The following is a 27,772-nucleotide window of genomic DNA, read 5'->3' as shown; positions in this document are numbered from 1 at the left end:
GCTAAGGAGAGCTTTAGTTCAGTTAGACGACTTTCCATTTATGGGCGGGGTTCTTTAATATGATTGACAAGTCTGTAGACTACTGAGGCAACGCGCTGACGCCGCAGCCCTTGACGCATCTGGAACTTTCTGGATTTCAACCAATGAGCAAGTACGTCAATTGTACGCCTTTCTCTTTTTTCACACAATTCCGTTGTAAATAAACGAATGACAGAGACGCGGTTGACGGTGAAATTGCTACCAGAAAATTTCATCAATACAGAATACCATTATCGGACTGTGTATTAAGGTAATTAAGGCCTTTAATATAAACCTATCGAAAACCTGGGAGTTCATGTAACGATTCTAGCCGTCGTTTGAATGTGCAAAGTAAATGAATGACAAAGCAATGAAAGATTAGCTGCTAGTAGTGATGCTAATGCTAACTGTTGACAATACCAAACTAACTCGGTTGTTAAGATCAAAATTTGGTGCATTATTTTCTCAAATGTCTTGCAAGGTAACAACGTCGCCACAAATAAGCAAATTGTTATCTAGTTATCAGTTTTTAATAAACGATTCTTAAATTAGCGTTAATGTAACTGGTAGATGTTTAGCTGGTTTATAACCCCGGGAAGTATAAATTAGTATTCATTTACCAAAGTAAAAAACTAGTTGGTCTTAAATCGGGCGACTGTCATCGTGGATATGAAAGTAATCTGCACTTCCTAATGGACATTTTCCCCCACAGACCGAAACATGAATATGTTTTTTTCTCATAAACTGCATGGTTTCTGTTCTATCACTTGGTAGGCTGCTGTGGTTACGTTGATGTCATTCCTACCCGCCAGTGTGCTGTCAGTACTTGTAGTCAGGCTGTCGTGCACAGGCAGCTTGTGGCCAATGCCACAGGTTTCGACCTGCCTGGAGAAGTAAACTGTCAGCAACAAGAGGAAAGCGCAAGTTGGTGTAAACAGGCCTATCTTTTCTCCACCTGGCTGTTGGACTGAAGAGGGACTGACTTCGGATCATCCAACACTGAAAGCTAACATGTCAGAGTTAAATAAAGATGTGGTGGATTTGGTTTGGGGGAGACCCTCCAGTGGAGTGTCTGTCTCTATTTTCCGTAGATGGGCCCAAGGTATGATACTTTTTCTCAGTATGTTGTCAGTATGTTGATAAGAGTTTAAACTAATTTCCCCCAAAAGGGGTATGAAGCAATAATCCACTGTATCCAGACTTTAAGACCAAAAGACAGCGAGCAGTGATTTTGTGTGAAATTCTAGCTGAAACAAAGTTAAAATGTAAAATACTGAAAATGAAAGTATAAATACTTACCTGCATGTTGCGGTTTACGCCCTGATTTTGGTCTGTGGCCCTCAGGTCTTCAGCTGGATATCCATTTGTTTGTTTGTTTTGGTTTTTTTAAGTTGTTATCGACACAAAATCTTTTTGCTGTTTATGACAGGATTTGTTTTTAGTGAAAGTGAGCTCACAGCACTGGAGCAGTTTGAAGGAGGACCCTGTGCTGTAATAGCACCTGTCCAGGTAAGATCGTATTCAGCCTTCTGACAATTTGTCCTGCTCATTTATGATAAAATATCTTTATGCAATTAGACTAAGGAGCTTGGAAAGAAAATAATTTATGCAATTATTTTGGTTAAAATTGAGATTATAATAAATGCAAACTGAACTAAATATGCCACAGCCTGACAACAAGGTTTTCTGCTTTAAAGGAGATGTGTTATGCTCATTTCCAGTTCCATGCTTGTGGTCTTGGTCTTAAAGTTTAAAATAATTGTATTTTATCTTACATTGGGCTGTAGTGTAGCTCTTCAGTTCATCCACATTCTATAAAACATTTTTTAGCTACTTTTACCCTCCCTTGAACACAATGTTCTGTTTTAGCTGCTCCTTATAAAAAAATGGTCTTATTTAACAGTGGGTAGGGCTACTCACAGCCAGACATGCATGGCTCACTTTAGAGTACCTGAACGTTTAGCTAAGAGGTATTATGTGCACATGTGCTGACCTCACATTTTGAAACATATTCCTTGTTTTATGTAAACATCCACCATTAAGGAAACGTATAATAGATCCCATCACGAGGGGAAAAAAAGTACACTGGATTTATAAAAGAAGACAAAGTGAGACAAACATTGTGAAAAATCTAATCTTGACCATCTTGTTTTGATCAAAAATTAGATTTGTATAACTGGCGACCCCATAAAAATGGTTACTTGTATAAAATGAAGTAAATATCAGTTTTTGTTAGTCTGTGATTGCTGATTGTGGACAAACAATGTCTAAGAGATAAAGCACATTGCACCATGCAATATTTCTTGCAAATTTGGTTACAGACTTTGTTTCTTTGCAGGCTTTCCTCCTAAAAAATGTCCTCTTTAACAGAGAAAGTTCCAACTGGAGACAAATGTCAGGTAATTTCTTAAATTAAAACAAAAAACAAACTCATTCATTGAATTGCCTGTGCTCTTAATTTTATGTAGTCGGCATGGTTTTTTTTTGTTTGTTTTTTTGTTTTTTTTTAAAAAAAGCACGTTTTATGTTTGTGTATGTTAGAGGAGGAGCAGAAAATGGCACTTTGTTCGACGCTAAGCGAAATCCTGGAGTCTGTCTGCTCCAGCACCTCCACGGGGTTCTGCCTGGTGACCTGGGCCAAAGGACAGAGCCCACACACTAGCACACAAACGATCACACAGGCACAGTCGCAAACACAGGAGATGCCAGAGCCAGCAAGCAGTCAGCCACCACAGGAACAGCAACCCAGTGAGTCCTACGTCTGTCACATTTCCATAAAAGATGCACGTTGAAAATGAAACTGCAGAAGTATTTTTACTGTTTAAATGAAGACTTGTCTTAATATTTAATTGTTAAATAGAAATTTTTAATGACTAATTACTTGATCCAGTATTTCGATGTGACATGCTCTAATGCTACGGTTTCTGTGTGTTTTATTGTGCCTAGCTGCTTTGGCTGCTGAGGAGCTTGGCTGTGAGCAATTTCACAGTGTTCTCCAGTAAGTGACAGTAAATATTCTGTCCACATATAACAATTTGCTTCTTTAATACCCATAAAATCCTGATATTAAGTAATCACTGTTTGTATTCTGGAGGGATTTGGACTTTGTAAGTCATGGTGGGACAGTTGTCAATATGCATTACTGTACTAGAGAACAGCACATTTCAACTAGATTCATCTAAGTCTGCAAGAATAGGCTTTCACATCTGTGTTACCTTTTTCACTCACTCACTGCTCACAATTTGCTGATTCAGCATTTTCACCGATTGCCTAATAAAAAAGAACTACCTTTCTCACACACTGTCTGCCACACAAACACAAGCCAAATGACTGCAGTGGTGTGTTTGCCAGACAAATATTGAAATTTCATCAAATAGCGCACTGGCAGTTGAGACATTAGTCAGCAAAAAGCAGTGCTGACTCACTGTGAGGAAGTGCACGCAAACCAAGACGAATAGCTTCACTAGCAAGCTTTCCAAGGTTGAGCAAAAGAGGGAAGTGGCTCCAAACAAAAGATCAGATTATTCTTCACCCTCTCATTTATTTGATACCTGCCCTGTTGTGAAAGGGCATCTGGGCATCACAAACTCAGTTAGTGCATTTGTCATATTGACACCTCCTGAAGCCCAGCACATTTGTCTTTTGAGTGTTTCATACATCATTCTAGTGTTTGTTTCCCTCCTGCAGCAAACGGACTGTCATGTCAGTGGCCGATCTCAGAGAGGAGGTGCTGTCTCTCTACCACACCTGGAGGGGGTGCTGTGGAGTCTTGCTTTTCCTCTACTCTGTCATCCTCACTAAGGTAAAGAAATGAAAGCACGAGACAGAGATGGTTAGAAAAATGCAATACTGAAATAATTATGATGTGAATGAAACTGCTGCTCAATTTAAGACTTTGATTTTTGCATTAAATCATCGTCATTCATCAATTTAACCAAAAATTAAATACATTAATTTCCTCTGGTTCTGTTTGTGCAGGGCATAGAAAATATAAGGAATGAGATCCAGGACACAATGGAGCCTCTCATAGATCCTGTACATGGCCATGGAAGGTAGTGAAGCAAATCTTCACCTGTTGTTTCCATATCCTTATATAGTCACATGACAATTTCTAGAAGCGGTAGATATCTTACATTTTATTTGGAACTTTTGTTTTTTTTTTTTCACCCTCTTGATGTGTCTTTTCCCCTCTTTTGCAGTCAAAGCCTGGTGAACCTTCTTATAACTGGTCATGCTGTCTCTAATGTCTGGGATGGAGACAGGGAGTGCTCTGGAATGAGTAAGACTTCAATTAAGCATTGCATGGAGCTCCTTAAAGACACCAAATCCACACAAAAGAAACATCTACACATATGAGAGTCACAAGAGTCATTTGTGGTCTAAGATTTAAACTCTGGTCACCAGACTGTCATAACTCTTAAACCTCACAGCACTGCACAAAACTAAAAATGAATACCAGTTTGACATCATTGGAATTCTTATTTTGTTGTTGTTGTTGTTTTTTCCCCCCATTCCTGTCTTGCAGAACTACAGGGAATTCATAAACAGGCATGTGTTGGTTTTCTCACACTAATGGAATCACTACGCTACTGCAAGGTACAGACACAGATACGCTTAAATTTTCACAAAGCTTGGGAAGCTCTCTAAAATGTCACAAAACACACATCATTTTAAAATCAAATGAAGCTTACATGTGGTAGTAGTTACATGTAATTTGACTATGTAAACATCAGATTTTGAAGCCTAGAAATTGTATTGGCTTTTGAAAAATATCAGCTCGGCAGCAGATTGGCCTGCAGGGGCGCTAGAGAGCCATGCTTTTGTAATGCGTCCAAAGTGTGGTTTAGCATTGTCTTAGTGAAGCAAGCAAGGTCTTTCTTGAAAATGCATTTGACATTTTTAGGTTAGCAAGTTTAGCACTGATTCCTGCATATGTTGCTAAGAAATAATGATTATTTGCCCGATGTGCAAGTCTCTGTTTGTTTACAAGGCCCTTCATGGTCTGATTCATTATTACATGTCCCACCTCTTACATCCATACGCTGCTTCCAGGTCCCTCTGCTCAATCGATCGGATGCTTCTGACTGTCCTGCACTCTAGATTTAAACTTGGGAGAGGTCATGCATTCACTGTGTTTGCCCCCAAACTGTGGAACAGCATTCCCCTCACAGTCGAATCTGTTCCTTCATTGAGTCAAAGCTTATTTGTACTAATTGGCATTTGAGTGTCTGATTTGCCCATTGTGTCTCCTGTGCTCCTATGTTTACCACATTCTTATCTATTCCCCTTATTATTTTTATCTATTCAGTTTTTTGTGCTTTAAATGCATTTGAATTAAGTTGAGATGCCCTCACTTTATGCACCAATGCAAACACATAATGTCATACCATCATGGATGCTGAATTTTGAATTCATGCTGATAACAAGCCAGGCAGTCCAGTTCATTTGTTCCTCAGAGGAGACAATGTCCAAGTTTTCCAAAAAGAATTTTAAATGTGGATTTGTCAGGATGTTTGTTTTTCTCTGGTTGCATAGTTGAGTTTTAATTTGCATTTGAGGATACAGCCGCAAATTGTGTTTACCAGCAATAGTCTGTCCATTTATAATAATAGTGATCTTTTTGCCCTAAAATGTTAGTTTTCTGGCTTGTCCTTTGTGTACAGATATTTTTCCAGATTCTCTGAATCTTTTGGCCGTAGTACGAACTGTAGATGATGAAATGCCCCGAGTCTTTGGTATTTTATGTTTGGAAACACTCTTGAATTATTTAACATTATGACCATATGGTCTCTCAACAAATGATGATGCCTTCCACATCTTTGCTTCTGAAAGATTCAGCATCTCTGGGCTGCTCTTTTTATATTCAGCCATCATCCTGACTGTTTCCAGTTAATCTAATCAGTTATAAAATTCTCCACAAAGTGATTGTCTAGTATTGCCCAACTTTTCCAGTGTTTTAAAGCTGCTGTCCCAATTCTGTTTTTCAAAAACCACTACAGTTTTCTACAGTTTCAGCATTAAAGATGTTTTGAATTAGCTGTGGAGTTGAAATGGATTCAAATCATTCAGTTTTTTCATTTACGTTTTACACAGCTTGCCAACTTTTTTCTGTAGGTTCACAAAGCATAATTTAAAAGTATAAACAAATTCTCCAGTGGTGGTTGTTTGTGAGCTTGCAGAGGATTCGTGTTTGCTCAAGAAAGCTTGAATGCAAATAAAGATGGACGCCCATTGTGTAAACTGAAAGGAGGACTATAAATACAAATACAAATAAAGACACAAACACTTGTTGTTAGTTGTAATTCTGACATTTCCAACTGTGAACCATAGACCAAAGTTTGTACTCCCATGTGAAAATATGTTTGGAAGGAGCAGTTATTCTTGGAACACGTGTACTGAAACGCTGATTTATTCAAAACAGATCACAACAAAAAGGTATAAAAATGCTTGTACCACAAAATAATTCAGCTGGCTTGAAAAACAGGAATGCTCATTTATCAATATAAGCAAGCCAAAAATAGCTGAAGTTGAGATATGAAGCCTGTAAACAGGTAAAGTAAGTAAGCAGCTGTAATAGGTTAATGGCAAGTAGATGGTTGCCAAAGTAACTAAAGAGCTCTTAAGATCGACCTTACAAAGCAGCTCATTTATATGCTATTCATGGCGGTTTAAGTTATCATTGTCATTTTACAGCATTTCATTATGCATATTATTGTCAAGGGTTTAGAGAAATAACATGCCACTGTTATTTAAATATTAATGTTGAATGGAGAATCTGCATGTTACATTTCAAGCGATTACTGATTCATGATGAAATTTACTGAAATAGACACTCATAGGTTATGCATTCCTTTTCTCTGTGCGTGTGTGTGTGTGTCTGTGTGTTGCAGGTCGGGGCATTCCTCAAGTCTCCAAAGTTCCCTATTTGGATCCTTGGCAGTGAAACTCACCTCTCTGTATTTTTCACCAAGGCAAGTTCAATACACACATCCATTGGAGAGGTAGCATATAATTCACACACAGAGACATACAATGTGTAACATAAGCCAGTGTTCTCAGCAGGTAAGAAAAACCAGAATATGGAAGGTGCTTTAAAATAGTGCAGGTCAGATATCAATGTGGGGGAAAAACCAGAGGCAGAGAGGGAGGGGGGAGAAAAATGAGCACAGGAGATAGTCATATATGGTCGGTGCTCTTTCTTGGCTTTTCACCTAACTAGTATGGGGGGGAAAATGCTCAGTTCCCAAAGAGGAACTTAACAAATACTGACACACAGACATGGTCTTCATTCTCGCTCGTTCTCACTTCTCAAACACAAACACACAAAGTTTTAATTTATCAACCATCTGTGATCAACTAAACAACGTGTGGTTTATTTTAAAGTATTGCAAGCATGCAAACTGCTGAATTTGTGCTCCAGCAAGAGTCTACACTTCTAACCACCTTCACTGTCAGGTTAAATCCATCAGTATGGATCACAGATTTTTCTCTTCTGGCACACGTTTTTTTTTTTAATACAGCGTTGTCACGAGAGCTGTAAAGCCTCTGAAACAACAATCAGAAATAGCTCCCAGTGCATGTACAATTTTTTTCCATTGCATTTCAAGAAATGTCATAAGCAAATGGAACACAACTGATTGTTGGCAGCGGCTTGGTATGAGATTTTTACTGTGAGCCAAGATACCAAAGTAATCCGAATAGACGTTAAAAACAAGATACTGAGATAAAACTTTGCCCCAAACAACACAAAGAATGTTGGTCTAAGTATTTAACCCAGTGTCTGTTTTGTTAGTAGTTGGGAAATAATAGTTATTTTAATGTTAAAAATTCCAGATGTAAATGCACTCCCACATACTCTTGTATCTCAAATAATTAGAATATTATAAAAATATATTTTTGGTTGTTTGGTTAAAAAATAGTGACTTATATTCTATATACAGTATATTCTACATTAATTGCATGTAAAATTGTCTGATATCTGAAGTCCAGTATCCCAGATTATTAGAGTATTTTAAGTTTGAGCAAATTGCCAATCAAGGAGTATAAAAGCTCTGTATCTCTCAGAGAAGACTGGTTACTTGACAGCTGTTCAGATGACGATTATCAACACCCTCCTAAGGACAGTAAGGCACAGAAGGTCATTGCTGAAAAGGCTGGCTGTTTTAAGAGTCACGTTTCAAAGCAAGTTGTTACAAAGCCGACTACAAGGGAAAAGCATGGTAGGAAAAGGTGTACTGTAACCTTGTCAAGAAAAGTCCATTCAAGAACTGGTGAGAGCTCCACAAAGAGCTGACTGAGGTCGATCTCTTCAGGAAAGGAGCTGCAACTGTCATATTCCTAATATTAAACCGCTCAGACGCAGTATCAGAAGCGTCTTACCAGGTTTAAAGAGAAATAAAACTGGAAAAAACTGCACAGTGGTTCAAAGTTCTCTTTTTAGATGAAAGCACATTTTGCTTTTCATTTGAAAATCAAGGTCCTGGAGTCTGAAGGAACAGTGGCGAGGCACAGAACTACAGAACTCAAGATGTTTGAAGTCCAGTGTGAGGTGTCTGAAGTCTGTGATGTATTTTGGGGGGGGGGGCTATGACGTCGGCTGATGTTGACAGTTGTTGCTTTTCTTTTTTTTATCAAATCCAAGTCAACACAGCCAACTGCCAGGAGATTTTAGAGCACTTTATGCTTCCATTGGCTGACAATTCTTATAAAGATGTCAATTTCCTTTTCCAGCAGGACTTGGCACCTGGCCACAGTCCCAAAACTACTACCATGCTGCTGACCATGTTATTATTGTCTGTGATTGGCCAGCCAAATCAGCTGACCTGTACCCAAATGAGAACCTATGGAACATTGTAAAGAGGAAGATGAGATGCACTAGTATATTATTGTAGCACTGTGTGAGATTCCTTTACAAGTTGAGGCGCTCTGGAGGTTTGTGTTCTGTAACAGACTATACTGATTCAGCCTTGATATACCAGAGGGGCTCTAATTGTGGCCAAACATGTTGTTGGAAATCTGAGGGGAGGAAAAAAATCTTTGGCTTTTGGGAGTATGAATGAATTACTGTCCCATTTTTACTTGTGTGCATTTGCATCCGAGTTATACACTCAAACAAGCCTTCTCCATTAGTTAACGTGTAATTTAATATGCTGCTTTAGCTTGTGAATTAAAGCTGGAAGTTTCAGTTGTAGCAAATCGATTATCTCTGCTGTTGTGAAAATTGCACCAGAGGGGGGGAAAAAATTCCCAAGTAATCATCTCCATCATAACGCTACCCTGCTAATATATCATTGATTAAAAGCTCAGTTACGGGAATAATCTCATGCCCACTATGTGAGTGGATGGTATTTTGCCTCAGCTATGACCTAAAGTCGTCATGCGTGAACAGATGACTTATCAATTTCTACAATTCCCCCAGAACTAGTGACATATTCGCATATGCACACACATTCCAGAGCACAGGAAACCTAATCCTGATTAGCATTAGTTGTGTGTGTGTTGCTTTAGGTGGATGGCTTCTTGAAGGAAATATGATTCCCATGTTCTCATCTGGATGTATTTGTACCTCTGGACACTTGAAACACACTCATTCATGTATGCATATGTACTGATCCACATGGCTAGTTGTACACTATGCCAACAGTAATGAGCTCTACAACTTTGAGCTCGAGGTCAGGAAGGCAGATGCGGGGCCTCATTCAGTGTGACCTTGTCCTACTGTGAAGTGAATCTGTGTTTCGAGAATACTTTTCTGGGCTTTATGGTACAAAAATACACATGCCTGGTTATGTAGCTTTTAGCTCCGATATAGAACCATCGCCACAAAAACAGAAAACCTGATCCCCGCCTCTGATGTGTCAGTGGCTCCTTCTTTCTGTCACTGGGGACGGGTGTGTATTCCCCTGAGTGGTTGTCAGTGTGACTGTGGCTTTCAGGCCATCAGCTTAATGCCATTAGTGGGTTTTTTTGTTGTTGTTTTATCTAATCTGCCTACACAAAGACCATCCTGCCAATTTTGATCTGTACCCACAATACCTCCCGCACTCTGTTCTCAGTTGTATTAATGTGTGTGTGCATGTGAAAGAGAGAGAGTCTGCGTGTGTATAATGGCATGTAATGGGATCTGTTTCTGGACGAGAGTTTTTTGAGACGCCAGAAAAAAGAGAGAACGGAAAAAAGACAGAAAGCAAAGGAGTGGAGGGATGGGTGACAGATGAGACGTATCGTATAGTATGTTTTTTAAAAAACAAAAAAGATTCTTCCATCCTTCCTTTTCCTTCTTTCTTTGAAGTAGCTGACGCTTGGTCTGTTGCCCAAGTGAAGGATTCCCCAGCGCACCTTAGCCAGCCTCTTCAGATTGTTGGTCCCTCATGGGAAGGAAAGAGGAGGAAAGGAAGTAGAAAGGAAGGATGCACTTTAAAGAGCAGTGTGGTGGTCACTCAGGAAAGGAGGTGGGGGTAGCCCCCCTGTGACATTTCTCATCGCTCTTTACTCTGCCCTCACTGAGTGATGAGGTTCACAGGCTGTATCTGCGCTTCTCCGGGGAGTTATGTGTGTGCATGTGTGTACAGTAGTTGTGCTCTGGGTCAGTGATTTACTAGGAGAGCGAGCAGCCGCTATGGCGCTCTGTGTCCCATAAGACTCCAGCTTCTGTCTGCAAAGACAGAGGATGTCTTTCAGGGACTGGTAAGGAGGAAGAAGTTGTGTGCAGACACAGTTAGCTTTAATTCATTGGTGTCTTACTGCTACTGGAATATGGCTGAAATCTTCAACACAAAGTATTCCAAACTCAAGGTGCATTTGCCATCTGTTTTAAAATATGTTGTCTGCAGCCCACAGTCTTCTTCAGTGTAATTTATAACATAATATTCTGAACTCAATGTGGGAAGGTTTGATGCAATAAAGTAAATAATGAATCCCCCTGTTCATTACTCAATCAGCACATGTATGCAAAACGACAGATGTATTGTGTTCTTAAAGAATTAATATTTAAAACGACAACAGGAAAATAATCTGCGGGGCCTTTATGAAATTTGTTTGGTCATCCACGATTAATTTCTGGTCTCCATATGATCAGTGGGCGCGGGCCACACGCAAACACAAACTAACAAAGCGGTGTACATTAACAGTCATTAATAATCTGTGACAGGTCAGACCAAAGGTCTTTGTAGTAGGATAAAAGTCTGTCTTTGTCACTGTATGTGTGCATTATTCTTCCTTTTCCCTCAGGTGCTGCTCTTTGTTATAAGACGCATCATTGCGCTGTATAACTATTCTCTGGTGTCTCCTTTCTTTTCTGGTGAGACACGTTTTTGCCCATCCAAGACAGTTTCATAAATCACTGCTTAGTCTGCTTTGTCACACCTGAAACTGCACTCACTCATTATGTAGCAAGAGAGACACGGAGCTTCTGTTCTTCTCTGTACTCGTGATCACGCAGGCTAGTTAAGGTGAACTAAAGAGACACATACACTCTACATAACAAGCCCTCACTCACAGACTCTCTTCTCAGCCTGTCATGTAGTGAGTCTGTCGTTACCTGCTAGGAACAAGATGGGAGACACTGCCCAAGACCTCTGCTTTGTTGTTTTGAAACTGATCTCTACAGACGCACTCTATGGCCACTCAAAGCCTCTCAGCACACACAATAGCTCTTTGGATGGACCGGTGAGAAAGAGAGAGTAATTCTAGTAAAGTGCTATGTCTACCTGTCTTACCTGAAGTAGCTACATGCATGTGGAGATAAAGGCTGAAAGGTGGAAAGAAAATGGAACAAAAGTTAAGGGAGGGAGGGGAGGAAATACTCCAAAACTGGAGTACCTATTTAGCACAGAAAAAGCTAAGTGAAGGGGGGCGAGCTGGGCTGGGAGAAAGAATGAAAGGGGAAGAAGGAAGGGCATGAGACGTCAACCTAAGAGAGCCTCTCAGCCTGGTGAGCACAGTGCAGCATGAGAGCAGATGGATAGAGGTGACGTTGAAGAAGGTAGTCAGCAAACATTTCTTTAACATGACTCAAATAATAAAGATCAGCCGAGCATTGTACTTTATCTAACATGCTGCAGTAAATTTTGGGCTGTATTGAAGATTAACAGGCAAAGGGTTGGTCCAGGTTGGGGGGAAAAATGTAAAGAGCCAGAGAGGTTCTTAAGCTAGGGAGGAAAAATTATTATTATTCATTTTTTTAAACTGTGTTGGTAAAACACAAAATTAGATTGTTTATGGTTGATCTCATTAGAGATGCACTCATTTTTCATACTCTTACAGCATTGGGTAGGGAGGTGGCAATCGCAAAATCCAACAGTGCTGTAGGCATTACTTCCTAAAATTGGGTTGTGCTCCTCAGATAACAATAGTACACAAAACACTGCTCCTTCATCCAGTTTAATGTTTGTTCTTGGGGTCTTTTCTTGCATCAGTTGCTGTGTGTTTGCTTTCATGCCTTTTTTTTTTTATTTTTAGTATTTTCATCTGAAAAGAATAAGCACATCATCACCTGTTACATGAAATCGAAGGTTGCAGGTAAACCTAAATAATTTGTGTTCGTCTATCGTGATCTTAATAGCTACTGCACAAGTAGGTCTGTGATCTCAAGTATTTTGTTGGCTAAAGTAAGGCTTCCTCTCTGTGTAACATGAGTTAATTACATAAAATGACACGCATAATTACAAATTTTACTTCCTATCTGTAATTTTGCTCTTGATCTAATAAAAAGACATTTGCTGAAAAGGACGGTTGATTGAAAGACAAACACACATTCCTGAATTCTTACTCGGATCCCCTTTCCGGTCTTTTAAAAACTTTTGGCAAAGACCATAAATGTATTCCAGTTTTACTTGGAGCAAATGTTCTACATTACATTGTATATGTAAGTCCTTGTGATTGCATGACTGTTGTTACTGCTTTGTTCCTTTGGAGAAGCTTGTTTTCGCTCCCTTACTGAGGTCACGGGTTTGCACAGAAAAGGTTGCACTGCAGAGATTGGAATGTGCTCCTTCACAAGCAGCGTTTGCATCTCAGACCTGGCTTTGGTGCTGCAGTGTATCATTGCACTGGTTCTCTGCATTAGCACTGTACCAAATGAATTTCATCACAGGATGCAATTTATTTGTTGCACTGACACTACCTCTTGCATAGAAGCTCACACATACACACTGCCATGAACTGTTACTCAATTAGTTTGAGTGGAATGAAATTGTGAGGCACACAACATGCGTGCACACACTTCCCTGCAGAGTTTGTTAGCTCCATGACATGTTTTCCAACTCAGCAGCGTCTTCCCCAGGCCTCTAATAAAACACGGATCAAAGATGGCCAGGCAGACCTATCATTGCACACACAGTCATGTAGGCTTTGCTGTCATTTTATGTGCCTGTGCATGGTCTTGATGCTCACATGAGTCATTGTCTTTATTAGTCTCTTTCTTGTGCTCATATTGGTGTGTGTCTGTGTGTAATGGTTGGCCATAATGATATGTTTTGTTTAGGGTGTTGATGACCACTTAGTAGTGTTTGTGTCTTCGTTGGAACGCAACCTGTAAATGTTAGATTATCAGGTGAACATGGCAAACTGACTCTCAGTTCACGAGGCTTATTCGACCTCTATATGTAGCCTTAAATTAATTAAGCCTCATGTCTTTCAAATGAGGATTATTTTTTCAGTTATGGTATAAGGCGTAATTATATTTATCAAAACAGTTCATGTTTCATGATACGGACATTTGTTCAACTCCTTCTGAACTTTTTCAGCACTTTATTCCTCTGGGAATTGTTCAGTCTTGGAAGTGAAGCATAGACGTATCTAACTAATGAAAAATCTTCTGTCAGATTTATGGAGCCTGTAATGTTAACACATCAGGCCTCTGCTATACTCTGTCACAGAAAAGTGTGTGAGCGTACGTTTGCTGGTGTGACTGTTTTTCTTTGCATCTGAAGAGCCTGCAGCTGGGAGTCATCTCTTCTTGGATGTGTCCCCCTGACACCCCCCCCCCCCCAAAAAAAAAGCCTCCTCTCTCCTTAAGTAAGCCCCGAATACAGTAATAAGTGGACCGTGAAACCCAAGCAGCCTGTGTGGATCAGAGGCTCAAGCTTTAATAAAGGCTGGCTAAAGGAGATGTGGAGGGTTCATTTGCTCTCCCAAAACATTATGTGTTTGTCCAGTGATTCATTGTCATAAGTACAGTCTTGTAAGGAAGAACAGTGAGAACCCTCCGACTCTTGACTTCACGTTTTGAACAAGTATTTCATCTTTATCGTCTCTTCTCTTAAAAAATATTCCCTCCATCTCCTCTGAGCTTCTTTTCCTTTTTTTTCTTAAACTCTTTTCAGTGTTTACACATGAAAAATATTTATAGGGCGCTTTAACATTTACCTTCGCTCTCCTTATCACTGATTGCTTTCAGTGTTGCTTATCAGACACTTTGGTTATTCGGCTGTAAAACCTGTACAATCTTGACAAGATCTGACACCAAGTTTGAAAATATCAAATAATACCTAAATGCAAGATAAGATAAGTCAGGGCGTTTCTTAATTTTTTTGGGGGGGGGCAACAAGATCTATCGCAGGCCTCTGGGGTTAAAGTGCTGTATTAAGGGTTTGGTATGTTTTAAACAAACTTGGTTTTCAAACACATCATCCAACAGCGTCCAGAGGCAAAACTGTTTATACCTCCAAATGGGTGAAAACCTTGCAGTCATGTTCTCCTTGTGGGTCAAAATACTTTCCTGATTTTATTGTTAGAACTCAGTTGTGTGCAAAAAAAAAAAGGGGTCTAAACCTTTATCACCCCTGAAGATTTTAGTTCATGCTTTCATATTTTTAGTTTTGGGAAGTAAAACAAAATGTCAATTACAAAGTCAGAAAGTGGAATGGAGTGGGAGGAAGAATTTCAGAGTCTAACAGTCTGATAAGTTGTGGGTTTTTTTGGTTTTATTTTTTATTCCCAACTTCCTCAGTATAGAAAGAGTAATGAAGGCTTCGCATAATCACGCTGTACGAAGCATCAACCACTTATAGACGGATAAACACAACTCTTCGCATCTGCTGTGCCTGTCAGCGTTGCTCTCTCCAAACTTTACCAACATACAAACATTGCAGAGCTCGTCATAAATCACAAGCTAGATGTTTAAGACTTGATTTCCTGACACTGTGTTTGGAGTGAAAACAAGCCATCTAACTTTATCAGCAAATCAGTTAATAACCTAATGAACTCTGGTGATTGCACAGGCCCCTTAGGTTCCACACATACATGCTTAATGTACCAACAGTGAATCACAAACCTACTGCTGTGAGTGGTGCTCTGTATTGGCTGCATGTTTAGAATATAGAGTGGGTTTGGTGCATTAGTATTGCTCAACTTGGGCAGGACCAATTGAAATCTGCTCTTAGTAGAGATATAGATAAAGAGAAAGATAGCGATATATAGATGATCATCTCTCTCTCCTCACTCTGCATACAAATATTGGATGTGTGTGGTCACTTTAAGGTTAAACCTCTTCACGTTCTCATGCACACGTGTTTTTTACTTGTTCTTGTCTTTAATGTCTTGTATCTTTGTCCCTACTGTCTCCCAATAGGAGATGTCACTGGTTGGTCCAGAGTCTCCATCAGAACAGGCAAGGAGGGTTTTCCAGTCATTTGATCCTGAAGGTAACGGAAAATCAAGTGTTTGTATTTGAGATGTACTACTGATACCTCTGTTTAAGCTTTGACTGATACCAGTTTTAAATTAGTAGTCCTCACTACAGAAGAAGAGACTCTGCATGACTCTTCTGTATGTAAGGCAGCATCAGGCTTTACTTAAGGAACAAGGCCAAGAAAATTAGTAAAATGGGCATTTTTTTTTTAACTTTTCAGTGTTTTTTAATGCCTAATTTATTTGCACTTGTTTCATTTGAGAGCAGTTTGATAAAACACAAGAGACTTTCAACTGTGTTTGCAATAGTTTCTTCCCCAGCTTCCTCTGCTCCCTGTTTCACCATGTCTGTGAATGTGTCTATTTCACTATCCGCAGACCAGACATGGGTGAAGTTTAAAAAGCTTTGCAGCAACAGTCTAAACTTGACCAAAAAAAATAAATACATTTTTAAAAACCTAAAATAACTGGAGGAGAGAAACCAAAAAGGATTTCACCATCAAAGACAACGGTGCAAAAAAAAAACACTAACAGAATTTGTTCTAGCAGTAAAAGTGAAATGCATCCAGGCTGCTCACCCTTTGTTGTTAGCTCTCTCCATGCTATATAAGCTCTGTTTGCAAAATGTAAGAGTTTATGGGCGCACTGCTGCCGATGCCTGACATACTAAACTTAGAATAACACAGACTTGAATTTAAGAGGTCTGCTCCCTGCCCTGAACACCTGAACCAGCTCTGAGGCTGTTATCCAGTATTGATACAGTAATACACTAAGTATTGATTGGCGTGCCTCAGTTTGATTCATATACAGAGTCCACATGTTATTCATCTTCTGTCTGTCACCAGCTGTGCACATGTTTTGATTGAGCACTGTACTTTATTTGCTTATTAATAAACCAGTTATATGTAACCTGGCACACGGTTGTACTTTAGTTATTCCAAACTTTCACTAACACAGCTACACACACAAACTGAGAAAAAGACATCCTGTCCCAACTGTCTTTTCCTCCCTTCTCCCTGCTTGCAGATGCAGTCATAACTTCTTTCCTTTTTGTTCTCATCACCATTATTTTCTTCTGCAAAGAGAACAAGGGTCCATGTCCCTCCTCTGATCTTCATTGTTGTTGTTTAGGTTAGTGAGATCAGCTCAGCTAACAGCTGAGTCAACCATCCTGCTTCTTCCCCCTGTCTTCCTCATTTTCTTAAACCTCCTTTCTTATCACTTCCAAGTCACTGTGTAAAAGACCACAGGAAAGACACAGAGTGTGGGACAATGACAGCAGAGGCAGCAGTTTGTCATGTCAGTAGAAATGAAAATCTTCTGTGTAATTTTCATTCACGTAGCCTCAGGATTATAATGTTAGATATTTATGTTCACTCGGAGAAGAGAGACGCTAAGCAATGAAACATTTAGTGTTAACATCTGCTGTGCAGTGTTTTTCCTTCTGCTTGAATATAAGAGAGTGAAGTGAGCAGTAAAGAGATGTCAGGAGCCGTACACAGGACGTGAGCATGAACTATTTTATTATTAAAGTGTGCAGCTGGGAACCAGTTATAACACATATTTATGTTTTCCTATTTTCAAAGGAACTGTGCTGTTCTTCATTGCTGTAAGCTGCATTATTCACGATATGTGCCGAGGTCTTTCTGTATTTTGTATAGGGGTGGGTACTAAAACCTCTAAATTATATCCAGATATTTATGACGATCTAGGAAAACAAAAGTACTATCAGTGCTTGCAGGCGGCAGCATTTTTATCCTCTTGGGTTTTTTTTCAATAATTAATAACTGTCATTGATGACACACTTTCTGATTTGAAGGTGCCAGCGCGATAGTGCAGTGGTATTACAGCAGCATAAATTATATATAAACCCAAAAATAGCCTAGGTCGTATTTTACCTGGAAACTTTAAATGGAAAGTATATAATAACTGATTAACACTTAACGATAACAAAACTTTCCCGTGTAATACTTCAAGAGCTGCACAAGGTGGTCACATAAAAATATTTTCTACCTGGGATATTGACTCCTGAATCTTGGATTGAGGGATTTTAACCAGCTGCTTAAAGCGCTGCTTTTCCACTATCTGACCGCATCAGTAATTTCCATCCACCGTTTGCTCTTCCTGTCATATGGCGTGCAGCTAATGAGTGCTCCAGCAAAGCTCGGTGGAGTCATTTGTTTACATCTGGGTCTCGCATCACCAGCTGCTAGTGTCTCCTCTTTTGTAGCCTGGTTGTTCTCAACAGTGTTTTTTGCCTCAAATGGTGAAACGAGTGTCGTTTCTAGCTTTTGGCAGGAACACTTGTCGTGCATATTTTTCAAAGCATTGTGCTTTTGTTGGAGGTTGTTGAAGTCGCTCCCTTTTCAGGTGTTAAATTGTCATCGGATGTTGACACGTGGCTGGCTGCTGAAATTATATCTCCAAATTACATTTGTTTTTATCACGTTTTTACGTAGACGATATGATATAGCGCAGCTTTAATGTGGTGTGATGTGATGTTAACGCATGATTAAATCCTACCAGCTGACAACAAGCTCGCAGGCTCCAACAGCTTTTACAACAAATATGTAAACACAGCCATCGTCTGCACTTTCCTTGTTCTTCATTTGTCTCTTCCTGTTGCACAGAATACCACTTTGCTTGTTGTCAAATCCGCTTCTGCTATCATCTGCCAGGACATTCTGCATGCCATATGGTCTTTTCTCCCAAACACTTGTTCAAACAAACACATGCGTGGGCTCCAGTAGTTGGACCCAAAATCTTATAGGGATACGTATACACACATGAAAGAAGAATGCACTGTACAGATGAGTGCTGCGTAACAGGACCATAAATCTGTCTGTGTCGCATGTACGGTCAGTACAGCCCCTTGTGTTGTGGAATAATGGCGCCAGAAACATTCACACGCACGACAGTGATTCACAAGAACTACAAACTCGATAACCCACTGCACTTTTTTTTTTAACATTTGTTTGCCATTGTCCCTGCTGTCTGCCCTCTCTGCTCACTGTCACACCATCAGCTGCCACTCTAAGAAAATATCTCTCCGTCTTGATAGAACGAGATTGAGTTTTTGAGAGCGAACTAGCAGCGCACTTGTCAGTTAGTGTTCTTTGGCGCATTTGGGGTTTATGTGTATATCTAAACAAGAGACCGCACAGACTCACATGCTGATGTTTAAATGACATAAAACTGCCCGGCCAGACAGCAGTGGACAGAAACACATGTTAGTGTTTAAAGCTTCTCCTCTCAGGTAAAGCGATCATCACGCTTAAGGAATGTAGGTCAGAGAGAAAAGACAAGGTGTCTGTATGAAATGTGTGTCAGATGAGTTCATTGCCCAGGGCCTGTGATGTAAATAGTTCTTATGCCACATGTGTGTAGGTGAAGGCTTTGCCTGGTTTTTAATTAAAGTTTGTATCTTATGTTTTGTCTAAAGTCAGCCAGTCTTTCCTTATGTCTCTTTCTCTCGCTCCCTCTCTGTAGATAATGGTTTCATCCCAGAGTCTCTGCTGGAGGATGTGATGAAAGCTCTTGACCTTGTCTCAGAGCCTGAATAGTAAGTGCTTGCATGTTCAAGGCTTTATGTTTGTGTGTGCGTGCTTGCCTGTATGTGTCCGTCTCCATGTGGCACCTGTAGAGCTTCTTAGATTCTACCTCCAAAGTCACTTGCAGGCCAGGTCAGCACCTCCTTGCTCATGTTTCACTACCAGGCTGCTATAAAGCAAGACCAGAGAGAGCCCGCTATAAAGGCTGGGGAAGAAAGAGTCAGAAATTGAGGCTCACGGGGAGATCGTTAACTGCAGGAAGAAAGACTGAGAGATTGAGGAAACACTTTAAAGTGCCGCTTCAAACAGAAGCACGTTCTCCTCTGAGGAACGGTAAGCCTTAATGCTGTAGTCACTGGATTTGCCAAGTAACCGGACCAATAATCTGGTCTACAGACCCCCAGATGGCTGATACATCACAACAAAACACAGCAAACTGACGGGAGACTCCCAGTGCTAACAGGAGAGTCTCATTCCTTACCACACAACAAGATCTCACCGGGATTCCTATGTTAAAAATAGCATTTTGATTACATCAGTATTTAATAGCAGTATTGAGACTTTAGGAAGCAAACATCGTCATTGAGAGCAGTGAAAGTTTTTTGTTTCCATCTATCCTGTGACCTATGACAGCCGGCAGCTCTAAGACTTTTGTTATGTTTGGCAAATTATTATTTCTTGAGATTTTAAACACATGGATACATTTCTATATAATTTGATTTTGATTCTATAAGTACTAATAGAAATGTACTTATAGACTGTTTTGGTGAATATGTGAATTCACTTTCTGTACGTCTGGAAATTAAGTAATCAGCTGTGATGCATAATGGGAACCAAAAAGTGAGGTCAAATATTATTACAGGGTGAGAAGAATACAAACGAGTCTCCTTATTGCCTTCTACAAGCACTTAGATGTCATTGTTGCATCCTTAATGTGTTTTGAGCAAATCCAGCATATCCAGTGCAAGAAATCCACTGACGATCAATTCAAGTAGTCTACATTTTGATACTTTGGTATAATCTTAATCAAATATTACCAGTCTTGCTAATCTACTGTCTTTGTGCAATTCCTAAACAAACAAACATCATCTTAGAAGAAATTACTGTGGCATACTCGGTGTGTGCAGATTAATCTCACGTCCAGTCAGTTTTTAGGTGATGTAAGTCATGCAGCATTTACTGATATAACCCACCAGAAACAACTGACCCTGCTGAGCCCCATCAACACAGAACAACTTTTTCATAGTGGGATTTTTATTTCTTTTTATTGATTCCTCTCATCATGTTCTTCTTTCCTCCGTACAAAAGGTGCAAAAGGCCAGCTAGAAGCTGTTAGTATTTCAGAGGTTTGCTCAGTGACACTGAGTCTTACTCTGCGTGCTCCCCTGCTGCATGTACCGTTGGTAACAAATCGGCAGATGAAGAAATAATCGTTCTTTTCCCTCTGTGTCTGCGTGTACTCCTCACTTTTCTCCTCACTGCCTTAAAAGGGCAATCTGATCAGATTTTTTTTCTATCACAGTGGAATAATAATAACACTGATCTAACACATAGGAATGTCTGGACAGAGGTATATTTAGTTGTACCACAGTATTCACGAAAATATGCACGCGCTTTCCCAAAACATGCATCATGAATCCACGCTGAGTGATGAGGTGATTGTAAATTTGGATCAGCTTTCATACACAAATCTTGTTTCCTTTGTGCTGATAGTTCCTTTCTCCTGAAACTTGTTTTTATCTGTTTTGTTGGGGCATTTTGGTCTGTTTTTGTCTGTAAATCTGTTTTCGTCTGCTCACTGTATGTTTACTCCCCTTTTTTTTCTTTTTTTTTTATCTCTTCTCCTTCTCAGTGTGACTCTGGTTAAGAGTAAGCTGGATCCAGAGAACTTGGGCATAATTCTTCTGGGCCCATTCCTGTTGGAGTTTTTCCCTGATCAGGTATGTGTGCATGTGTGTGTGTGTGTGTGTGTGTGCGTGCATGAAGATGGAGGTCAACTACCACTTCTACAATACAGATGCTGCATGATAAATGCCTTCCATCCGTTATACCATCCATATCATAGTATAACATATGGAGGAGGACTTGTGCCCAAACACATATGGGTGACACTTAGGTCTGTTTTCAAAGAATATGTAGAGTGCCGCTTTAGCATTATGCCAATAACATTCCTGTGGTGTCTCATGTGAAATGCATGTGTGCCTGTGTGTGCTCACCATCATATGATGCTGCTTGCCGAGAAGTTTTAAGAAAGAGCGGTAAGATGCTTTTATGGGGCCGAGCGAGTGAGGAAGACGGGGAGGTGGGGGAGATAGAGGGGAACTGTGTTAAAGTGATCAGGGCTTTAGGGACTCGCCAGAAGAATGGCCCCGAGCCGCAAAAAAATTATACTACCATTAGCCAACTGGACACATACACACACATGCAGACACACGTGGGATTGGGGCGAGGGTTAGAGTTTCATATATACCGTATAAACACGAGAAGCTGGACACGCTCTCAAAAAACACACCCAATTAGCTTTCTGCACCTTCAGAAAAGTCATGGGAAGTGTTTTGGCTCGCTGTCATTGTTTTGATCATTTTTTGTAGCGTAGGCTGTTTTGTGGTCATTTGGAGTTACGCACGCATTTCTGTTTAGCACCTGGGATTTCACATTAAGCTTCGGTTGCAGCCAGAGATGTGACTGTTTGACTTTTGCTTTTCAGCTGGCAAAGGTTCTGCCTCTGTGGGTCTCTGCCTCCATCTCAGTGAGAAAAGATTGCTCAGAGTCTTCAACAACACAGCATGTTTTTCACCCCCTTCACTCTGTGCCTGTTTTTCAGGATTCAGGAATCCCAGACTCATTTCCCGTCTACCACTACAATGGTCTTAAACAGTCAAACCACAAAGAGAGGGTAAGACACTCAGGGTTTTCACAGTAACTAATGGCACTGGTTCCCTTTTCATATTCTCTGTCTCTCTCCCAATTACCTCCGCTCCTTTTCCCGTCATCATTCATACATACATGCGCACACATACACACAGCTGGTGGCAGCTGGCCACTCCAAAATAAACAGTAGCTGTTGCGAGCCTAATAGCCTGTCCGTCCATCCAAAAAAACCCTGGCTTAGCCTCGCGTTTCTCCAAGCCATTTCAACACGAAGGCCACTGTCAGCAGGCTTTCTGTGATAAATGGTCAAACACAGGCTTGTTAAGCAGGATTAGTTTGATGGATGATTATCAGCAGATGTCATTGGTGGCTTTGCACAAACCTGGCAGTCAAAAATATCAGTTTCTTCATCTGTCACGTTTCCTGGTGTGTAAAATTGCTCATTTTTTTCCCCCATACCGCTACCTGAAATTGTAGGAATGGCACCTTGTGTGCCCACACAAAAGTGCACACCTACTCACATAAGAGGCAGGTTGTGATGGCATTTCCATTCCTATAGCTCCAAATGGGAATAACAGACCTGCTGACTGTGTGCCTGTGTCTCTGTGTAAGACTGCTGTGTACTCGTATCCCTTCTGCTGACACCCTCAGAGGAACGGTCAGAATTGAAGTACACTGATTTGCATTTAGGGCTGTTAGCACCATCGTCTCACAACAAGAACGTCTTTGGTTCAAATCCCAACAGGGGCCTTTTCTGTGTAGCGATTGCATATTTTCCATGTCTGTAAGGGCTCTTTCCAAGTACTCTGGCTTCTTCCCGCAGCCCAAAGACATGCATGAGGTTAGGTTAATTGGTCATTCAAGAGATTTTAGGGTGGGGGGAATATTTGCTGTGTATTAACCTGCATTTATGTGCGCTCTCAGGTCGAGTACGTGGAGGGGACTGCTTTGGTGCTTGGTTTTGAGGACCCCATGGTGCGGACGGATGACACTCCAGTGAAGCGCTGCCTACAGACCAAGTGGCCCTACATCGAGCTTTTGTGGACTACCGATCGTTCTCCATCGTTAAACTAGCACTGACACAGCAAGCAGCGTGGTCCTATGTATGCAGATGGACCACTACTGTGTCACAGCACGCCTCTCTGCACAATGACCCCAAAAAGGTCGGCAGGCTACAAAACTGAAACACATGCAACACAGATGAATGAGAACAAGGAAAACAACAAAAAGACACAAATGCACTCAAGCGATACATGTTCATGGAGTAAACATTAAAGCCAGAGATCCATTCTGTCATTCTCACATTCCACACAAACTCACCTCTACACTTCATGCTATTGTCTGTACACCAGTGCTTGTAACTGACACTGAAGATGTTTATGATGTGATTATTTAAAACAAAAAGAGTGACTGTTTATTTTTACAGGTCTGCTCTGTGCCGACACCTCTGCTACAGCTTGGTAGTAGACCGTTAGCATACTAGTTTGATTCGACTGGAGCATGTCATTAAATCAAATGCTGAATCGCATGTAGAGCCAGTCGACTGTGAAACACTACTGTTAACCCAGCTATAGGACTGTTCAAGGGAAAACCTACCAAAGCCTTCCACATAAGAGAACACAGAGACGGACTGCTTAGAGTTTACAGCGTAAAAGGGACCAACCCGGACGCAGAGATATGAGAGGAGGTTTTCAGTGTTTTAACCAAGACGGAGCTGGTTTAGGTGCTCTGTGTGAGTGCTTCATGCACTACACTTGGATGTTGGACATGTGCTCATGTATTTATTACCAACACTCAAAAATTGTGAAATAAACACATTTTTTTGTTGATATGCTGTGTGGTTTGGTAACTTAAGTCCTAGAAATTCCCTTCTTAAGTATCCTGTCATGACCAAACATGGGACAACATAGGGTGTCAGATGTCCCAGCTCGGCCAGGACCTTCACCACTAAATCAAACGCACAAACAAATGTTTTGTGCTCCCCAGAGACTCTAAATCTACAAGACACCGATGGTCACTTAAGTACCTCCCTATAAACAGGAGATCCTCCTAAGGGAGAAAAAAAATGCATGTTTCTGTTTGCTCAAAATTGTCCCAGAAGAAGACAAACGAGACAGTCTGTACTCTGTCTTGTATGTCCTCACACTTTGGTCCCTCATAATTCAAAACAAGTGGTGAATGTTTGCAGAGTGAGAATTTACATTTTAGCTACTTCGATTCAGGATTATGACAAGCATTTGTGGCTCAGCACACATGTATTTGTGTGTTTATATATGGATGCAGAAGACGCTTGTTCCTCTCTGCGTCTATGCGCAGGAGATGTGTAATATTACCTGGGTGTGTCTCTAATGGAGAAGGGATGTGGATATAATCCGGCATAACGCTCATTTTAAAAGTCTTATGGTGAGGTTCTACAGAGAGAAGAGAAATGAAGTCAAAGTGTGTAAAACATAAACCACCACTGTTCTCGTGCAGTCATCAATCCACAGTGACCTGCAGTAAATCTCTGATCAGGACACACTGGCAGATTGACAGGAAGTAACATGAACAGTATGCGAAGTAATGGTTCCACGTTTGGAAATGGGATGTCTGTGATCATTTTATTGGAGGCAAGGCAGTGGACAAAATGATTACGGATGGAAATGTGCACACCGGATCCTCAAACTGAACTCTAAACCTGGAGAATGATGGCGTTACACAGACCGCAAAAAGCGCAGGACGTCTGGTGCCTCTTCACTCCATCATCCTTCTCGCCATGTCGTCCTGCGAGCGAAACTAAAAGAAACACATCTGCGTCTGCTTCTGTCTGCTCATGTTTTCGATTCTTTATTTCCTCTGTTCGTCTTAGATTTACTTTGAAACAGCTGAGAAAGAACAGAGACATTCCCTGAACCCATTTTCTCTCTGTCACACACGGGCAGACACACAAACCTTTCACTCCTGTACAAAAGGGAAAAAAGGGGGGGGGATGAGAGATGTGCAGACAAAGTCGAACAAGTCTGTGATAATAAAGTAAAATGAAGCAGAGGACACAGGTACACAGGCAGGGTTTGTACAGGTGTGGATGTTTTCTTTTTACCTGTTAGGTGACGGTTAGCACACCTTCTCACCTTTGCGGGGGGAATGAGAAAAAACGCTTCACCTTTGCGCTTCTTCACTGTCTTTTTACAACCCTGCGAGGCTGCCAGGGGAACTTAATTTATCACTAACGTCCCATAAAACTTGGTTTAATTAAAACTAACTTCCCATGATAATAAGAGGCAGTTTGTGGGTTTTCTGTCTTTTTGTTTCCTTCCTTTTATTTTCAATTTAAAAAAGGCTCTGATGTGTGCTGAGCTAAATATATTCTACTGCGTGGTCTGTCACCTCTTCAAAAGTTTGTTTTTGAAGGAGCGGGGACTTTTTTTTTTCTAAGATATGCAGCCTAACAGCCTAACAAAACTAGCACATACATCGACTTTTCTTTTCTTTTTTCCCTGCAAGTCGACATAATAATTACTGACATAATTACAAGTGATTATTCTCCACGGAAGGAAACGCAGCCCTGTTTAACGGCATGGCTAGCCCGTAAAAGTAGGCTCTAATGTGCTTTAATTTACTAGTCTCTGCGTTTGCGTGAGCACTGGCCATATCTGCGCGTGCTCGGCCCAGTGTTTAATATTAGTTATTGTTTCGGGATGTCTTAGAAAAGCTGCTGTGCTATAAAGGGAGCGGTGACGCGCCAGTCTCTTCTGCGCGCTCAGATGTGGTGTTTTTTTTTGGTTGGTTTTTTTGCCTTGTGATGTGTGGGGGGTAAAGTTTTGTGCGGAAGGCGGGGGCGCGGCTGTGTAGTGTGGAGGCTCTGGGCAGACTGGTGGTTTCAGGGTGTCAAGAGTCAGTTCTGGGCGAGCGCAGCAGAGTGCATGAAGGAATCCGGGAGCAGGGAGAGTTGGCGGGCTTAAACTCTGGACTGTGCGAGCAAACCTCACCTGCATCTTGGAATCTCTCTCACCCTCTGTCTCACTTTTTGGGAATAGTGGGAAGCTTGCTGTTCCTTGGGATGGAGCGTGGATGGGACGGTGTTTCATATGCTGGGATGTTTATTCTGGGTGTTCTGTCCGTGCTCTCGTCGGCAAACAGAGTTTTGGGGTTTAACTTTTACGCAGAGCATCCCACAGTTTATAGGGGACCCGATGGAAGTTACTTCGGTTATGCTGTGGACTTCTACCAAGCTACCGCCGACAGCAACACGTGAGTGGCAACATCAGGGCTGAAGCTGTGTCCTGCAGAAGTTCTTCTTAAACTCTACCTGTACAAATTGAACACATTGCCTTACACTAATACTAATAAAATAATAAAGAAAAAGAGTGATGGGGGGAATAAGGAAAATCCATGAGCGTCATTATCTGTCTTACCTCTGTTCATATTACTATAAACACAAAGGAAAACAGAGTAAAAGGACCTGCCATGTATGAGAGTTTATGCATTGTTTGAAGAGTACATTGTCTTGCATGTGTCTTGGTTTTTCTTTTGCCTATTAGGATCAGTGTGCTGGTTGGGGCTCCCAAAGCCAACACCTCCCAGCCCGGCATCGTGGAGGCTGGAGCCGTTTATTACTGCCCCTGGCCTGGGCTGCCTGAGAGCTGCAGACAGATACCCTTTGACAACTCCAGTGAGTTACCTGAAGCCTGTTTTCTCTCTGTCTTTCTCATTGACCTGAATAAACATGAGGTAGACTCCTGGTTTCTTTGCAGTAAATAGAAAGGATTATCCATTTGAGCTGGACAAAGTGTGAGCCTGTCACAGTCATTGTTTCGTGAGTTCTCATATAAGTGTTTTATTTAATACCAGAGATGAAATTGAACCATCATTTATTTCACTTGTAATAATTCCTTTTAGAATCATAGGTGGCCCCAGATGTTACTGGAATTGAAACCACTGTTTTATAACCTGTGTGTGTCTGTTTAAGTTGGCGCAAGTGTTGTTGGATGAAAAAAGAGGGAGATGAGACATGTGGGTCTCATCAGCTTCCTGTAACAATAAAAAAAAGAAAAAAAAAAGTATGGCAGGTTTGCTGGTGGATGTCTTCATCATGTTGATTATGGTATCCAGTATATTATCAACAGTAGTGTCCAATCAGCCTTTGTTGGTGAGTCTAATGTCTCTGACACACGCTTCTCGATCTGAGTTGGCATGTGTGTGAGAGAGAGAGAGAGAGAGAGAGAGAGAGGAGGGGGTAAACTGAATGCACATGGGAATTTAGTTTCCCTTCGGAAGAAAGGGGGATTGGGCGAGGTCTGCTTTTTATTAGATCTTGAAAATGTAACCCTGTCTCCTTTCCCTCCCCTCCATCAGTCTGTCCCTCTCTCTCTCTCTCTCTCTCTCTCTCTCTCACCTATTACAAGGACTTCTAACATCTTTGTGATGACCACAAAAAGTGAAGTGGAGAAGAAACTGGCTTATCAGTGCTCTGATAGGAGTAACTCTACTCTCTTGTAGTGTTATGGGCAGATCTAACATATCCAACAGGATCCAGAGAAAGATATACATATATATAAACAGCAGATTGTAACTGAATCAACATAAAAACCTTCAGTCCATAAGAAAAAAACCTTTGAAGATGAAGCTGCAGTTGGAAGACATACTGCTGCGGAGATCATGTATCTGTCATATTATTATACAACAGTGTGACTATGACTGGATAATGATGCGGAAATGCAACT

At 40.9% G+C, this 27,772-nt stretch overlaps 2 protein-coding genes across 4 annotated transcripts in view; both read left to right on the top strand.

Moving 5' to 3' along the window:
* Window positions 1–30: 30 nt before the first annotated feature.
* mindy3 (MINDY lysine 48 deubiquitinase 3) lies at window positions 31–23,899 on the top strand. Of its 3 annotated transcripts, none has more exons than XM_005472395.4 (16): window positions 31–151; window positions 793–1,120; window positions 1,448–1,527; window positions 2,357–2,417; window positions 2,560–2,766; window positions 2,965–3,016; window positions 3,706–3,820; window positions 3,997–4,070; window positions 4,218–4,297; window positions 4,544–4,614; window positions 6,909–6,989; window positions 15,590–15,662; window positions 19,138–19,210; window positions 21,052–21,139; window positions 22,024–22,095; window positions 22,995–23,899. In XM_005472395.4, the coding sequence occupies exons 2-16, from the start codon at window positions 1,030–1,032 to the stop codon at window positions 23,142–23,144; spliced, it is 1,368 nt and encodes a 455-aa protein (XP_005472452.1). In that variant the 5' UTR covers window positions 31–151; window positions 793–1,029; the 3' UTR covers window positions 23,145–23,899. The 3 variants fall into 3 exon arrangements, with proteins under 3 accessions (XP_005472452.1, XP_005472453.1, XP_005472451.1); XM_005472396.2 differs by lacking the exon at window positions 31–151 and adding an exon at window positions 155–289 and having other exon boundaries at window positions 4,544–4,566; XM_005472394.3 differs by lacking the exon at window positions 31–151 and adding an exon at window positions 155–289.
* Window positions 23,900–25,487: 1,588 nt separating this feature from the next.
* itga8 (integrin, alpha 8) overlaps window positions 25,488–27,772 on the top strand; it is a 42,750-nt gene continuing 40,465 nt past the window's right edge. Inside the window, exons 1-2 of the mRNA XM_003454460.5 lie at window positions 25,488–26,300; window positions 26,591–26,721. Coding sequence (XP_003454508.1) covers window positions 26,110–26,300; window positions 26,591–26,721 — 322 coding nt within the window. The 5' untranslated portion in view covers window positions 25,488–26,109. The remainder of the gene's footprint in view (window positions 26,301–26,590; window positions 26,722–27,772) is intronic.

The sequence above is a fragment of the Oreochromis niloticus genome, linkage group LG11 (assembly GCF_001858045.2).
Source record: "Oreochromis niloticus isolate F11D_XX linkage group LG11, O_niloticus_UMD_NMBU, whole genome shotgun sequence".
NCBI lineage: Eukaryota > Metazoa > Chordata > Actinopteri > Cichliformes > Cichlidae > Oreochromis > Oreochromis niloticus.
This window is presented reverse-complemented; position numbering and strand designations above follow the sequence as displayed.